This window comes from Colobus angolensis, unplaced genomic scaffold (assembly GCF_000951035.1).
Source record: "Colobus angolensis palliatus isolate OR3802 unplaced genomic scaffold, Cang.pa_1.0 Scaffold17, whole genome shotgun sequence".
Taxonomy (NCBI): domain Eukaryota; kingdom Metazoa; phylum Chordata; class Mammalia; order Primates; family Cercopithecidae; genus Colobus; species Colobus angolensis.
In genome coordinates, this window is record NW_012114821.1 from 1,792,513 (window position 1) to 1,809,504 (window position 16,992).

A 16,992-nucleotide genomic window follows, 5' to 3' on the forward strand; every position below is an offset into this window, starting at 1 on the left:
AGCTGTCAGGGCCCCAGGGAGAGTTTTAAGGTGGGATTCAAGGAGAGACCAGGGCAAGAGAGACTTCTGTCAATTTAATGAAAAATCCATCTAGACTCCCAGTGCCTCGCCTGTTACATGTTGGGCACACGGAGATCTCAGGCAACCCCTCTGTCCACGGCCACCCCACCGGGACGCACCACATCTCAGCTCAGATGGGCAGGGGCAGGGCGAGGTGGAGGGGAGGTCTCCCTCTTGGGGGGAAGGAAGGAATCCCCTTGGAACCACCTGCTCCGGGCTCCATCAGGGTTGCTGCTGTCCCAAGACCTCCCTGGGGCCACAACGCTGGCTCTGCCTACCCAGCAAGTGACCTGTGTAAGGGCAAAGAGCCTCCAGGTGGGCAGGGGGACAGGATGTTCCCAGGAGGGAGCTGTCCACCTCCTACTCAGGGTGCCTGGCCACCCCAAGGTCACTGTTATGGCCGTACAAACACCTCTTTCCCACATCTCACAGCCCGTTTGGCTCAGCCTCAAGATTGTTGTCCACCCTGTCTCTACGCGGCAACACGGTTACTGACCCAGTCACTCACCCCACAGTCACTAAAACCAGGTCACTCACCCTACGGTCACTCACCCCACGGCCACTCACTCTCACACTCACTCACTCCACAGTCACTCACTCCAGGCCACTCATCCCACGGCCACTCACCCATGGTCACTAAAACCATGTCACTCATCCCACAGTCACTCACTCCACAGTCACTCACTCCAGGCCACTCACCCACAGTCAGTCACCCTCACAGTCACTCCAGGCCACTCACCCCATGGTCACTAAAACCTGGTCAGTCACCCCAGGTCACTCATCCCACGGTCACTCACCCTCAAGGTCACTCACCCTCACAGTCACTCACTCCACAGTCACTCACTCCAGGCCACTCACCCCACGGTCACTAAAACCTGGTCACTCACCCCAGGTCACTCAACCTACAGTCACTCACCCCACGGTCACTCACACCAGGTCACTCACCTCACAGTCACTCGCCACTGTCACTGTTAGCCACCCTCACCAACACCACACCAGGCCCTCTGCCACCCCGGCAATGCCACCCTGGCAGCTGATTGCCCTGGACACCACCAAAATCAGCGGCACACTCCCTACCCCATCCACACCACTGCCCCGTCTACACTGCTTCACCTGAGGGCTCCCCACAGCCTGTGTGTGTGGTCAGGGAGCCAGGGCAGGGGCCCTCAGGGGCTCTGGGCCCAGGGCAGGTGTCACTCTCAGGAGTAAGCACCGTGCGGTGGTGAATGGTGGGCAGGGCCCAGCGGCGAATTTAACAGCCGCCATCGGATTGTGCGGCTCAGCCTGGAACCAGCGTATTATGAAGGCTAATGGATTTTTGAGGCCACATTGATTTTTCATTAATTTGGTAAAAATCTTTTTCCTCTCCCCTATAATTCTGTCTTAAAACGCTCCCCCTGACAGCTCGATAAGTCACTCCTGCCTTAATGCATGTCTGGCGCACCGTCTAGGGCCGAAGCGGGTGTGGGGGGAGCTGGAGCCGCCGGGGCCGCCAATCCCCACCCAGGTGAACACTGAGTTATGCCCGGGCATGCAGCCCAGCCATCCCGGGGTGGGTGCCCTGTGGGGTTACCCCGCCAGGCTGCGGGCAAGGCCTCTCTGTGACGTGCGCCTCAGTGCCTGGGCTGTTGGCTCCTGAAGACAGCACAGCCTCTGGGGCAGAGCCCCTGTGAGGAGGGTGAAGCTGGAGCCCCCAGTCCCAGAAGGGGTGGATAGGGCCAGGCCAGAGCTCTGACTCCAGAGGAGACAGCCGTGAGAGGCACCTGCCCAGGCCTCCTGTCCAGCCTCCCCCAGCAGCTCTCAGGCTCCCAGACCCAGGGGGGCCCACCCCATGCCCAGCCTGGGCTGCTGACCCGCAGGGGCCCTGCCTATCTTCCTCCGCGGGGGCCCCACCCAAAGCCCGGCTGTACTTGCCCTTAGGGGAACAGAGCTCACCACTTCTGCTCAGTTTTGTCTCCTCCCTTCCTCTTTCCCCACTCCTCTCTCTCCACCTGCTCCTCTTCCCCTCCTCCCCGCCCACAGCACAGCCCCTGCACCCCTAGTCTCCTCAAACTCCTCTCCCGGGGTCCCCAGGCAGTCCTCCAATCAGCTCCAGCCCCCAACCCTCTCCCACGGCTTTGGGTGACCCCCAGGTCCCCCTGAGTCCCCCTCCAGCCACAGAGTGTGCACCCAGCAGCTGCTTGGAGGCCGCCCCCCTGGGCACCCACTGGCATCCGCTAACCAGCAGGCCCATCTTGGACTGAACCCCCAACCTGCCCCTCCTCTGCCAACGCCCAGGCTGGGACATCCCCTGGCGCTCCCCACACCCCGCCCAGCACCCTCACAAGCCGTGCTCTGAGGTGGTGCCCCCTGGTCCTTGGATGCAGGGTGCCAGAAGTATCCACCAGGCATGGGCACAGCGCTCCAGGCAATGACCTCTTGGGGCAGCCCCCCGTAGAGGCCCAGGTCCCCTTCCACAGGCGGCCTGCCCTCCCCTGCCTTCCCCTGCCAGCCCTGCCTGGCCCATCCCTGCCTCTCCTCCCTGCGCCCACACTCCTTCCACACCATGCTCGCCTGGAGGCGCAGTGGGAACCAGGCCTCTCACACCTCCCCAAGCTTCCTCCTGCCCTGAGATGCAATCTCAGCCCCCAGATGGTCAGCCCCGCAGAGCCAGGCCTGTCCTCACCGCTGAGAGCCCAGAGCCCAGCGTGGCGGAGAGAGAGGGTGTCCAGTGGCTCTCCCAAGCTGGACCTAGGTCAGCCTGCCATGCATCTCCCAGCTGGTGGCCTGCTCACCCCCGACCTTGACTGCATCTCCCACCCCACTGGCTTCTCCCTCCCCTATGGCTCACTGGGAGTTGTGGGCATAACAGAGATGTGGTCAAGACTGGGCCCGGTCCTCAGGAAGCATCAGGGACCCTGTCAAGGCTCTGAATCTGCAAGACGCCCTCAAGCAGCTCTGTCTGCAGATGAGGAGCCTGGGGCCTCCGTGACGAGATATTAGGCATCATCTTCTGACTTCCAGGCGCACCTCATGTGTCATAAGGATCACTGGGATGTGTAGGACATAAGGAGAGCGCAGAGAGGGGCCAGGGCTCCAGGGGCTCCTGGGAGGCAAAAGCACCCAGCAGCAGGTGTTCAGTCATTGCCGACGGGCAATGAGTGGCCGTGAGGATGGACAGGAAGGCAGAAGGGCGGCACTGCAGCCTCTGCCGCCCACCCTGCCCTGGAGAAGTGGGTGCCCCTTCCTCCTGCTGACTTGGAGAGGTCAAGTCACCCCCACTGCAGATCCCCAGCCTGTCCCACCTTGCTCTCTGGAGCCAAGAAAAAAGCAGTGGAGGCTGGGCGCGGTGGCTAACGCCTGTAATGCCAGCATTTTGGCAGGCCAAGGTGGGAGGACAGCTTGAGTCCAGGAGTTCAAGACCAGCCTGGGCAACACGGTGAAATGTCTCTACAAAAATTAGCCGGGTGTGGTGGCAGGCACCTGCAGTTCCAGCGACCTGGGAGGCTGAGGTGGGAGGAGTGCTTGAGCCCAGGAGGCAGAGGGTGCAGTGAGCCAAGATGGCACCACTACACTCCGGTCTGGGTGACAGAGCGAGACTCCGTGTAAACAAAACAAAACAAAACAAAAACAGTGGGGCCCAGGCAGAGAAGCGAATGCACTAAAGGCCGTGGTGGGGGTGAGGGGAACATGGCCGCGGGGCGGCTGCCGAGAGGAGTGAGCTGGAGGTGAGGCTGGCAGTGACAGGGGAACTGCTATCACCGGTGATGGCCCCATGGGGACCAGAGATCGGTGTGGGGAGGGTGAGGTATGTGCTGTCCACACTATGACAGAGGCAGACGACGTGATGTCAGCAGTGGGGGGGACGGTGATATGCTGTGTGACCTCGGGTTGGGGAGAGTGGTGGGGGGTGTGGCCTCAGGAGTTGGGGAGGGAATGGTGGTATGTGTGTGACCTCAGGGGTGGTGGAAGGGGAGGGGGGTTGGGCAGTGACCCCAGCGATGGTGGGGAGGGTGGTGGGGTTGTGGCTTTGGAGTCCCATCTCTTCCTCTCACCCTGGGAGGGTTAGAGTGGCCACAGGCAGGCGTGAGTGCCCTGGAGGTGGCTAAGGACGCGGCCACAGGCTGTCAGCCTCTCTCCTTGTGCTGAGAAGCTGAGGCTAAACTCAGCCCTCTAAGCTTGTCTGCTACCCGTGGCCTGACCTGGCCCGTCACCTCTCCCATGCACAGCAGCACCACCTAGGTGACCCAGAGCCCCTACCGCCACCTCCGCCACCCTGGCTTGAGGTCTCACTAGGTCTGTGCCCCATGCCCTCTTCACTAGGTCTGTGCCCCATGCCCTCTTCTCCTCAGGGCCCCTTCCGGCTGCCCACTCAGCACCCCCGTCCTGGGGGTCTGAAGCCCGTGGAGCTGGTTTCTCTCTGGAGCTTTGCGGAGTGCCTCCAGTCCCCGCCTTCCGCGGCTCCCCTCCAGGATCAACCCCCGGGCTCTCTGGACCTCCATGCCATGTCTGCAGATGGTCTGCGGGTGCTGTCTGCGCTTGAGAACAGCTGTAGCCTCGCCAGCCCCCTGGCCACTGTGGCCCACCTCGTACAGGCACAGATCCTGACCATGGCCATTGGGAACAGGGAAAACACTGCTCCTGGGACTGTGGGAGGGTGCGGGGGGACGAGGGTGTTGGACAAGGCCTGACCCCCAACACCTGCAGGCAGTATGCATTCACTCGTCTTCTGGAACTGCTGGCTTGAGGTGGCAGGAGGGGCTGGGAGGGGGTGAGGAGAAGAGTGAAGTAGTGGACCCTGCCCTTGGCTCACCTCGGTCTGTCCCCAGTCCCCACAACCCATCCATCCTCGTGACCCCCAATCCATCCCCAACCCCACTCCCAGCCCTGTCCATCCCCAGGCCCCCGCCCCCACTCCTCCCCACTCCCTCTCCCTGCGTTAATCCTGCTCACTGCTGATCCAAGCAAAACGGAGTCCGCCTTCTCCCTTCTCGGCAGTTTTCTGTTGGCAAAGCAGAAAGGACGGCAACTCAGACTCAGCCCAGCCTCCTGCCTGGGGAGCACTCTGAAAATGGAGCATCACCCCGTGGGCCCCGCGCCTGGGCGGGGTGCACACATACCCGGTGCGCCCTCGGCCCCTGCGCTGCTCAACATCCATCGTCGGCCCTGGGTCTGTGCGGGCATGGGGAGTGGTGTCTGGACCATATCGTGGCCCCAGCAGCTCCTGGGCTCCGGCCCCTCCCTCCCAGGCAACATATGCCCGACACACTCAGGCACTCATGGACATGCTGGTGCCGTCCCTGCCCTCGGCCCGTCTGTGACACCGTGACCAAAGTGATAAGGCTGGCCCAGAAAGTGGGGGTTAAGGCCCATGCATGGGGTGTGGCCAGGCCAGGCCATCTGAGGAAGGGACACTAACCCGTCCCTAAAAGCCAAAAGGGTGCTAGCCAGAGACGCACAGGGTTGTGCAAGCAGGACTTCGAGGGAAGAGAGTGGGCTCTGCAGATGGCGCGGTGTGGCGCTTCGGGGGGTGAGGCAAGCACCAACACGTGCTGCTGCAGGGACAGCCTCGAGCCGGCCCCTCGGGCCAGAGGTGCCCCCTGGGAAGCCTCAGCCGGTGGCTCTCACCGCACAGCCTGCAGACGGAGCGCTCCCCAGCGGCCAGCCCTGCCTTCCCCCAGCCTCGCCCCGATCCTGCTTTGCTCCCCAGCCTGGGCAGGTGGGACAGGACCCTGAGCTGCCGCCTCCTGCTAGGGCAGGCTCAGCACAGCTGCCGCCCTGTGTGCTGGCCCCAGGGGCTGCGCTGCCCTCTGGTGGGGCACAGGCCACAACTGGCCCCAGGGGTGAACTGCAGGTCCTGCCAGGCCTGGCATCACACCCTTGACCAGTCCCCGAGGCCTCCTAGAGCCTCCTGGAGCCATGGTGATGCCTCCCCAACTCCGCCCACCACTGCCGACTCAGCTGCCTGTGTGGACATGGAGTCCCTGGGGCGGCTGGACAGGGTAGTCCCCTGTCCAGCAGGCCCCTGTGCCCAGCAGGCAGCCACCAGCTGCTGCAGGGGTGAGGATGGGATGGGGCGCGGTCCCTTCCCGCAGCCCAGGGGCTGTCTGGCAGGACTCCCACAGCGGCCGGAGGGGCGTGGTCCAAGCCTGAGGGGCTGGGCTGGTAGGCATCCGCTTTCTTTTCTGGAGAGGGGCTCACTGCTGCCCCAGGAGCAGCCCCAAGTGGCAGGTGGGGAGGGGGACCCCCCCTCCTGCCCAGCCCTGCCTTGATTAGAACTCAGACTCCAGATCCCAGGACCTCCGCCCCCCTCCCCCTGGCCGGCAGCAGGACCTCAGGGCCTCCCACATCGCCACAGCACCCCTGTGCACCAGGCTTCCTCCACTTCACAGGATGGAGGCGGTGACAGCAGCCGGGGGTCCCAGCCACGTGTGACTCCAGCTGCGAGGCCCCCACTCTGTGGCAGAGGGAGACGATGGCGGGGAGGCAGCCCCAAAGGAGACCCCTGAGGGGGCAGCAGGGGACAAGATGGCCTGGGGCAGAGAGCAGGGCCAGGATCACAGGCCCAGGCTTGGTGGCAGCCAGGGGAGAGGTGTGTGTGGGCAGGGGTGGGATGGGTTGGGCGTACCCCAGGGGTCTGCGGTGGGGAGAGGCATGCTCTCTGGGCAAAAGCCCCCTCCCCCAGCCTATGGTGGCCTGGCGCCCACCGTGCAGGAGGCAGGTGGCAGCTCTGTCCCCACCTTGGGTCTGGACAGGCCACAGGAGGTGGGGAGTCCCTGCACTTCCCAGACAGGGCCGCCACCCTGTCATCCCCAATTAGCACCTAATGGCCTCCCTGATGAACAGTTTTATTAACCAAATTAACACGTGCTGGGGAGACCTGCATGACCTTGGCCCATTCTGCTGAGACAGGGATTTTCCCAGGAGGGCAAATGGGGGACCTGGACGCCACCCTGGCTCAGGAAGGCTGGGGAGCCCCACCCTCCCGCCCAGGAGGATGGCACCACGGCGCCTGCATCTCTGGGACCCCAAACACCCCACTCGCACCCCCATTTTCCCGGCTGAAGCACGAGGGAGGCGGCAGCGCAGGGTCCTGGACCCTGGAACTGGAGCTTGTGATGCAGGGCGGGTTGCTCCCACATGGGGACCCTCAGAAGGGACTGGACGAGATGGCAGGGGTCTCGCAGAGCTGGGGGCCGCCTTGCTACCCGGGGTCTGTGCCTCCGCCCTCCCAAGGCGCACCTGCCTGTGCTGCCTCCCAGGGCTGCTGAGCAGGTGGCGGCTGCCCCCTGGTGGCTGCAGGGAATGACTCCCGCCAGCCCTGTCCCTTCCGGAACCTGCTGGGCCCTGGGGCCCTTGGTGACGACCCCCACTCTGGTTCCGAGGCTCCTCTCGGGTGCAGCTCGGGCCTGCCCTGCTCTGCAGCCCTTCCCACTTCCTGCCCTTGGTGCCCAGGTCCTGAGCCCACTGCTGTGGGGGTCCTGGGGGCGGTGCTCCTGCTGACGGCCTTTGGGGGCCATTGTCCACCCAGTATACGGAGGCCTGGAGGCAGCCCCCACTTCCCCTGCTTGAGACACTGAGAGCTCACGGCCTGTGGAGGCCAGCAGGAGCGGCGCAAGCAGGCTGGGGAGGGCTGGGGGCCCGTGCAGGCCCCAGGCTCGGAGAGTGACACGCCCAGGAGCTGGAGGGTGGCACCTATGCTCGGAGCAGGACAGCAAGGTGGGCAGCGGGGCTGGCAGGCTTAGGGCCACCATGAGACCTGGGCCACGACACTGGGGACTCCTGGGCAAAGGGGACACTTGCTGAGTTGACCAGCACAGAGCCTGGGATGACCAGCACAGGGTGCAGAGGTGGGGAGTCCCTTGCTCTATGCACAGACAGGACAACAGGAGGTATTTTTGGGGAAGGCCGTGTCTGGGACCCGGCCTAGAGGTCTGTGGATGCTGTGGGTGTGCCTGGCTGCTGCATGATGGAGGGGCAGCGAGCGAAGGGGTGCCCGGCAGCAAGTGAAAGGATGCCCAGTAGGAGTCACTGGGCACCAGGCAGAAACTTGGCTGGAGGCGGGACTGAGACCTCAGGGTCTGTGCCCAGGGCAGCAGCAGGGTGGACAGAGCCCGGGGTACAGATGTGATAGCTGTGAGGAGCCCTCAGGGTGGAGGAGCCCCAGGAAGCTGACCTCAGACCGGCAGAGGGACTGGCACCCTTCCTGTGTGTGGGTGAAGAGGCCACAGCTCCCATCACTGGGCTCAGACAGGTCTGACTATAGTCTTTAATGGGCAGGCAGGTGCCCGAGGCAGCCTCTGGCATGAGGCGGGGCAGGCATTGCCCGGAGGTCCTCTGGGTGGGGAGGGCATGCTTGGTGCTTCCCGCCAGCTGGAGCCAGGGCTGAGGTGTGCAGGGAGCGTGGCCCTCACAGCCACCCTGGACGCTTCGAGGATGAGGGCAGAGCCGGCTTCACCGGGGCACGGGGCTGGGGACAGCCTCCAGGCTTGCCCTGCTGGGCTTTTCGGCTCCAGCTGAGGAGAGGCCGAGGGCTGGCCCACGTGGATGCCGGGGTCGTGCAGCCATGCTCCCTCTGGCTGCTTAGAAGCCCCCTGGGGCCCAGCAGGGCGGGTCGGCGGTCCCCCTGTAGCAGGGACAGAGACAGACTGTGGTCAGCCCCTGCTGGCCTGTCCCCACCTGCAGCCAGTCTGGGAGGGGCGAGAACTATGAGGGGCTGGCACGTGGGGGGCTTGTTTGGGGGCTCCCATCAGGGTGGCCACATATAGGGGCCCCATGGGTTTCACCCAACCCTGGGTCAACCATGCTGGGTAGATGAAACTTCTGGGATGGAGCACCTGGCCCAGAAGCCTCCAGTCTGAGGATACAGAGGCCCAGTGAGGGGTGGGCTGCAGCATCCTCGGGGTCAGGGCAGGAGCCGTCAGATGGAGGCCACAGCACAGGTGGCCCCTGCCCAGGAGGCGGCCCAGGGAGGGTTACCTGCAGCCCCACCTCCCCTTCCCAATGCTGCTCAAGCGTCCAGGGCACGCCCAGGGCCAGGGTGGGGACAGCAGGCTGGGGACCACCCCTCCGGGGCCCCAAGGGCTCACCAAGCTGGGCAGCCTAGAGCTGGGCAGCACTGACACCACCTGCAGGCTGGCACCCGCCTCTCCTGCAGCCTTCAGCTCCGCCACCACCTCTGCGTGTCTCCACCACCTGCACGGCTGCCCGTTCACTGACACAATGTAGTCGCCCTCCTTCAGGCCGGCCGCCTGTGGGGAGACTTGGATGGTGAGGCGGGGACAGGACACCCTGGCTGGCACTGGGGACTCAGCCTCAGGGGGCCGGTGGGGCCCTTACCGCGGCCTGGCTCCCTGGAATGACAGCAGCGATGAGGACGGGCGAGTCTCCCCGAAGCGTGAGGCCGAAGCCGCCCTCCCCTCGGGTCAGGTGGATGGGCCCCACCAGCCGCCACCGGTTCTTGGCTGAGAACACAGACAGGGGCCCCTGGCGGGGCTCAGAGGTCAGAGGCCCAGCTGGGCCACACACTGAGGAGACCCCGCCTAACCAGCACGTCCATCCAACCTGTGCACCGAGGGGCACTGTGGGGTTCCACAAGGCGGGTGGGCAGGGCTGGACCGCCATCAACAGCCTGAGGCCACGTGCTGGTCAGAGCCACGCAGCCCAAGCTGCCCGTGCTGGGGGTGCCTGGGGACAGGTGTGCTCACCAGCCGATGGAAGAGGTCAGGCCCCTTCCCCTGGGACAGGCGTGGCATCCTGGCCTCTGGCTTCTGGTGGGTCTTAGCTGAGGGTGGAAGAGCAGAGCTAAGCTGGGAGCCTGTGGAGACCTGACCCGGGGATTTTCCAGGGCGCAGGGCATGACCCCGAGCGCACACAGGCCCCTCCTCTGACCTCCTGGCCTGGCCGCACTGCAATGGTGGGGGGAGCTGTCCCAGGTGCCCTGAACACATGGCCTCCTCTGCCCCAAGTGGCTCCCAGAATCCCTCCCTGACGTCCCAGGCATGCCTGTCCCGGGTCTGTGGGCTTCCCCTCAGGGCAGGCCAGTGCAGGGAGGGAGGGGCTGAGGGGCGTGGTCATCCCCCAGGCCCCTGAAGGGCGCGGCAACTCTGTGGGCCTGAGATTGCGGCCTGGAAAGTGCTACTGCTGTTGAATTCATTGTGGCGATTGCATCTTTAATGCAATCAGCCTCCCTTTCTCCAGGACGAAGGCCCCCACCCTGGCCAGGGATGCAGCCACCCACACAGGCCCTGGTTGCTCACGTTGGATGTCGGGGGCCTCGGCAGTCTCACAGAAGTCATCCTCACGGTCCAGCTCCGCATACTTGGCCAGTGAGCGCTGCAGCGTCTGGGCGACCACAGCCCGCAGCAGGTCCACCTCGCGCAGGACGCGGCACAGGGTGTGCAGCCGCAGCGCCTCCTCCTGCCCCAGGATGGCGCGCTTCAGGTGTGCCTTGCCTGTACGCGGGGCACTGAGACGTCACACACCATGTGGGCCCGTGGGCCCTGGAACATGGCAGAAGGAGTGGGCAAAGCCAGGGCTGTGGGCTCATCATAGCCACTTTTGTTGTAGGCGCGTGCCACAGGGGTGAGGAGCTGGCTGCGCAGGAGGGCTCTGCCTCATTCAAAGCAGGGGCCAGGGACAAGCTGCTCCCAGGGCTCTCCCACCTGCTCAGAGGCTGCCAGCACTCCTGGGGCCCCTGTGCTGGACCGTCACCCATCAGGCACAAGGCATCCAGGGATAGGTAGGTGGTCCAACTCGTTAGCATGGGGACACCAGGTGGCAAACAGCGTGAGGGTGGTGGGGGACACCCTGCCACTGTTGGTGAACACCTAAGCCCCCAGGGCCCTCCATCCATGGGCGCCTTACCAAGCTGCCTGCGCTCCTCCAGCTCCTGCGGCAGCACGGGGCCTTGGGGCTTGCAGGAGGTGGGGGGCTGGAGGAAGACCTGCTCGTGTGTGGGGAGCTCTCCCTCGATCGCTGCTGGGGGACAGAGAGGCCATGAGCCCTGAGCAGGGGGCCTTTGCAGCATCATGGGCAAGTGCGGTGGGCACTCACGGGAGCCGTCGCAGAGGGCCATGGCTACGTGGTAGTGGGCCAGGGAGCGGAAGTACTCGGCTTTGACATGCACCAGGGCAGTCCAGGAGACGGGCATGTAGTCGTGGACGGGTGGCTGGGCCATGGTCCGGTGCACTAGTCTGTACTCGGCTGCCACCTGCCGGTGGACATGGCAGGCACGCGAGGGCCTCCCGCTCTCTGGGTGGCGACTGCCTGTCCCTACCTGGCCTCCACCCGCTCCGACCACCATCCCAGCAGCCTCCCTGGCACCCCAGTTCCTGCCGTTTCATGCCATTCCCTGGAGGCAGAGGCTTGGGCCCCCAGGTTCCTGACCAGCCCCCCAGGGAGCAGGACAACAGCCGGCTTGGGGCTGACACACAAGGAAGGAGGCTGGAGAGCTCACGCTTGCCTGGACCTGGGCTCTGGCCCCAGCTCGGCGCCACCCCCTGCACCCTGACACGGGTGCCCGAGCTCACCTGGGCAGCTTCCTGCGCCAGGCGCAGCTGGGCCAGGCAGTCTTGGGGGGCCATGGAGGCAGGTGGTGAGAGGCCCTCAAACACACATTCCTGGGCCTGGGCCATCATGAGCTGCTCCAGTGCGCAGAGGGAGGCAGGGCTCATGTCTGGGCTCGGCGCATGGGAGAAGTTCTCCCTCAGGAGGCTGAAGGTCCCTGCGGAGGGAGGGGTGCTCACACAGGCAGGGCCCTGACCTGCCCATCTCTGCCCCATGCAGCACTCAGGGCGGCCAGCTAGGGCCGCTCCTGGGACACTCATGGGCCCGATGTGCCCAGCCCCCCTACCTGAGGGACTGACATCCTAACCACCCCCAGCTCCTGCCCTGTAGAAGGGGCTCTGCAACACCCTGGCACCACACCCTGCTCCACCGCGGCCCGGGCCGCCCTCACCAGCGGCCCTCTGGAAGGCCTCCACGGCGCGGTGGGCACCCTCGGCACAGGAGCGGTTCTGGCGCGCCCCAATCTGTGTGTGGAGGGCGCCGATGTTGAAGAGAACGCTGCCCTTCTCGAAGGCCAGGGCGCGCTGCTGGGCCGGGACCCCAGTAAGCGAGTCGTACCTGCAGGGTCGGGTCAGGCTAGGCGGAGTTCCCACAGTTCCCGCAGCCACGCCTCCCCTCCCCAGGGTGCCCCCGCCCGCAGAGCCCCTACCAGTGGAAGAAGAGCCCGAGGCTCCTGGCAGGGGTGAGGAAGCGCGCGTCCAGGAAGCACAGCTGGTTATAGTAGGCTGTGAGCAGCTCCAGGCCTGCCTCGTTCCGGCTGGGGGTCCGCATGGCCTGCAGGGCAGGAGCCGCTGGGCCCCACCGCCCTGGCCCATCCCACTCACACACACTGCCCTGGGAAGTCCCGTGGGCATCAGCACCATGGGGGGCGGGGAGGCAAAGCCAGCGGGGCCCTGGGCAGCTGTGACTCCCGAAGGCCAGCAGCGTGCGGCACTGGAGCCACCTGCCAGCCCCTCCACGCCCCCTGGCTGGGTCTGCACACACAGGGTCCCTGGTGCGCCTGTCTCCCCACGTCCTCGAGACGTCCACACTGAGCTCCGCCGTCTGTTCCTGACTTAAGCCTCAGCCTCTGCATGTGTCTCCCGGGGCTGCAGGAGGGTGGGCGGGCGGGGGAACCACACACCTGCCGCAGGGCCTCCAGCTCTCTGATTTCTGCCTCATAGGAAGCGCCGTCCTCTCCAAAGTGCACCGAGATCAGCTCCTGATGGGGGGCAGGTGTTGGCATCCACAGGACCCCTGTGCCTGGCCTCCTTCCCTGAGGTCTCCCAACCCACCTTGGGGAAAGACTCATGGTGGAGGGCAGGTCCATGCCGCAGAGCAGGCTGGCTGCCGTGCAGGGTGGGGGCCCTGGGCCCCTCAGGAGAAGCCCCAGAGAAGGGCTGGGGCCAACTGTACGGAGGGACCTGGTGGGTTGATGCAGCTTGGAGCCCCTCTGGCCCTGGGTTTCCCATCACAGACGTGGCGCCTGGAGACTCAGCGCTACTTTTATGTGCGTTTCCTTATTCATCCCCATGGCCGGGAGGCAGGTGCCATCTGCCACTCAGTGACTCAGACACTGAACACAGTCAGTGGCTCCTGCAGGGCCCTGCCAGGCAGTGCCAGTCTGTTCTGGGGTCTGAGCCCTCTCCAGGACCCTCGTGAGTCAGTGCTGGGTGTGTGGTCCCAAGCCAGTGGTGCCCTCCGTGGGCGAACCTGGACCCTGTGCCCCAGCTGGGGCTTCCAGGCCCCATCCTCCTAGGGCATTGCCAGTCCGAGGGCAGGCCATGTGTTCATACCCACTCTATGGGATCAGCCCCAGCCTGGGGCGCAGGCACCAGTGCGGGCCCTGAACGCAGCAGAGGCTGGGTCTCTGTGGCCACTTCTGCCAGGTCCCTGGTGTCCCTTTCAGCCCTCCCTCCCTCTGGACCTCAGTTTCCCTATCTGTTCAATGAGACAGCTGGACCAGGAAGCCTCCAAGATCCCCCTTGGTCCCAGGGCAGGGCCGTGTCTCTCAGAGCTCGTAGGCCAGTGCCTACCTTCAGCGGTGTAGACCAGTCCAGCTCCTTGGTCTCCTTCAGGCCCAGGGGGATCATGGGGACAGTGACAGCTTCACTACAACCAGAAGCATCGACTTCAGACTGTAAGGCCAAACCCTGGTGCACACGGCAGCCGGGGGCCCACTCCTAGGGCTCTGTGGCACAGGGTGCTTCCCTCCCTCATGAGTGTACACGTGCGCCTGTGTCCTGGGGGGTGTCCTTGCACCTGCGAACCCCCCCACCATCCTAAACCGCTCCAGAAGCACGTGCACACACACAGACACACATGCATACACACACACACAGACACACACGCACGCGTGTGCGCTGTCCCGGCCCCCATCCGCACCTCCCACGCCGGCCAGGGTCCACACCACTGCTAAGCTCCTCTAGCTCCTCCTTCAGCAGCTGCAGGTTGGAGTTGACGTAGCTCAGCTCCAGGGCGACCGTCTCTCTCACCCGGTTGTTGCTGGTGGCTCTGAGGGAGGCCGTGGCAGTTGAAAGCCCAGCCCCAAGGTAGAGCCAAAGGCCCCGTGCCCACTGCAGCCCTCCTGCCAGCTGACCTGTCAGAGCTCTGAGCCCACCCTGTAGAGGATGTCGCTGACGGGGTCTGCCCCCATGGGTGGGACAGGTGCAGCAGTGGCATCCGGGGGCTCACAGGTGGTACCCCCTACAGTTCATCACCCCTGACCCCAGTACCTGCATGTTCTGACTCTGGCCTGCGGGCACCTCCCTCAGCGCCATGGCTTTCTTTGGGGCTCATACAGCCCTCGACAGCATTCAAACACCACTTCCTTGGATGGTGGGTGAGAGCCACACCCTCTCTGTGCCTGCATCAGGGCCTGGCAAAGGGACCAGGGGTCCCCAAGAAAGGCCAGGATGGGGGCAGGGAGGCAGCAGGTGCTAAGGGTACCAAAGGGCACTCATACACACGTGCGGCTCACACGCGGCGTGCTCTGAGGGAGAGGCAGCTCGGGTCTTCCACCCCTCTCCCAGGTCCCCAACCTTGGGATGCACCGTCACCTGCCACAGCTCAGCCTCAACCATGGCTCTTCTAAGAAGCCCCCACGTGCACTGTTGGGGCTTCCCAAGCTGCACACCCGGCAGGGACACTGGTTTCCTGGCACCTCTGGCCCAGCACAGAGGTCCGTGAAGGCAGGTCTGTGAGGGTCACGGCTGGGCATCACGTGTACTGCGTGCCCCCCAGGACCCATCTGCTCATGCACTTGTCTCCCTGACCCGGCCATGGGGCAGACACCTGCCTGGGTGGCTGTCCTGCCCCCCTCACCCAGGTCAGGCCTGCTCCTGGGGCCGGCGGCCTCAGGCACTCACCTGTAGAGGTTCTCAGCGCCCGTCCGCATCTGCAGCTCCTTGTCAATCTGCTGGTGAATCCGGGCCCTGCGGCTCTGCAGCTGGCTGCACCGCATCTGCATCGGGGAGTCACAGCCCTGGAGGGAGGCCACAGGTGATCACGGCCCGACCCTGTGGAGACCGCACCAGGCCGTGCCTCGCCAGCCACTGAGAGGAGTGCAGCCTGCCCAAGGGTAACGGGGTGGCCACCATGGGCTGGGGCTGGAGCTGACCTCACAGGGAGGGGCTGGACAGAGCCAGTGTGAACATGGGCCCAGCCAGAGCAGGACAGGAGGCAGTCAGTGCAGAAGGATGTGGTGCGGGGGGATGCTGCCGACTCGTGATGGTGGTCGGGAGGGGAGGCTGGCACCTGCCAAGGACACCAGGAGCCAGGGTCTCACCAGGCAGCCTGAACAAGTAGGGCTCCAGGAGCCCTGCAGGGGGCAGCCTGCAGCTCCTCACAGTAGGATGCTTCCGGATCTCCTTCTGCACTTCCGGATTTCATTCTGGATCCCCCCCCCTTGCCCCTCCCAATTTTTTTTCCATCCAATTCACCCACGCCTCCCAATCATTCCCGTGTGGGTTTAGGTGTGGGCTCCAAGGACAGCATCCCTGAGGCTCTGGGGGCAGCCACTGGCACCCGATGGTTGGTGCAGAGGCTGCGGTCTGACTTTGGGAATGGTTCTCGAAGTGAACGCACACCTGTGCACTCCCCATCCACAGAGAAGAGACTCTGAGCCTTGCACCCACAGACTGCACCCCCACGGCCCTGCCCAGCACCAGCCATGGCACAAGAGCAAGGCATGCCCGGCAGGGCCCCTTCTAGACTTTCATGGCTCCTGTGTCTTCTTAAGTGGTGTGAATCTGCTGGGGCTTAAATTTCACTCCAGGGTGATCCAGTTTCATGCCTCAGCCCACCCCACCCTTGTGGTGTTGGGGTCCTGCTTGTGCGATCCTCATGTGTCCCTCCCTCTCACCACAGCCCTCGCCACCGCTCTTCCCCATGGCTGTGTGGGAATGCCTGGGTCTCTACCCCGACAAGATTCTTTTCAGCTACCTGTGGCTGTCCTCTGGGTGGGCTCCCAGGCGTGGGCCGGCTGGCTTGCCTCTCCAGCACCCACTCCTTCCATGCTTTGAGACCCACAGTGCTGCTCAGGGCTCGCTGCTCAGGGACACTGACTCCCACCCAGCCCTGGGGTGAGCCTGGTCTGTGTCAGGTGTGGCCATCTGGCCATTTCTGCCAGTCAGCAGCAAGACAAGGCCTCTGGTGGCTCCTGGGACTGCTTCCTGCCCTTGTCGGGAGACAGGACCTCTTCTCTCCCAGGACCTTGTCATGTCTGAAGATGAATCCTGCCACCATGAAACTGACCCGACACTGCATGAAGCTGCGGATTCATGGGGCCAACGTGCATATGGCACTGGGTCTTCCCCTCTGCGGACCTGGCACCCTCTCCACGCACACACGTCTCTCAGGCCTTTCCGTCTTCCCCGTAAAGAGATCACATATGTTTTCCTGGGTTTCCCTCTAGATATCTACAGAGTTATTTTTGCTAATGTGAATGAGACCTTTGTCTGCATTGTAATTAGTTTATGCCCATTATACAGGAATGATCTGATTTCCTAGACAGAAGGCCTGCTCGTCCTGCCCCCCAAGCTCACAGCAGCCAGCTGAGCGGGTGACCATCTATTATGGGTGAATAGTGTCCCCACAAAAGACAGGTTCAAGTCCTAACTCCCAGTACATGTGAGTGCAATTTTTCTAGAAATAGGGTCTTTGCAGATATAATAAGTTAAGATGAGGCCACCCTGGAGCAGGGGGGTCCTTAATCGCAGTGACAAGCGTCCTTATAAGAGATGGGAAATGTGAACACAGCCACATGGAAGTGGCCATGGGAAGGCAGAGACAGAGACTGGAGGATAAGGCACCATCCCCTGGAACCCACACCATCCCCAAACTCCCGCACCGTCCCCTGGAACCCACGCCGTCCCCAAAACCTCTGCCCCATCCCCTGGAACCCAC

The 16,992-nt window shown here is 64.1% G+C and overlaps 1 protein-coding gene across 1 annotated transcript; it reads right to left on the bottom strand.

The window, feature by feature from the left end:
- Positions 1 to 6,871: 6,871 nt before the first annotated feature.
- On the bottom strand, positions 6,872 to 15,076 carry RHPN1 (rhophilin, Rho GTPase binding protein 1). The gene is made up of 14 exons (XM_011938076.1): positions 14,955 to 15,076; positions 13,972 to 14,100; positions 13,623 to 13,698; positions 12,731 to 12,808; positions 12,257 to 12,381; positions 11,999 to 12,165; positions 11,571 to 11,764; positions 11,095 to 11,251; positions 10,906 to 11,019; positions 10,299 to 10,493; positions 9,747 to 9,823; positions 9,379 to 9,525; positions 9,129 to 9,290; positions 6,872 to 8,665 (listed from the first exon to the last, which is right to left on the bottom strand). The coding sequence occupies exons 1-14, from the start codon at positions 15,053 to 15,055 to the stop codon at positions 8,450 to 8,452; spliced, it is 1,938 nt and encodes a 645-aa protein (XP_011793466.1). The 5' UTR covers positions 15,056 to 15,076; the 3' UTR covers positions 6,872 to 8,449.
- Between the last annotated feature and the right edge of the window lie 1,916 nt (positions 15,077 to 16,992).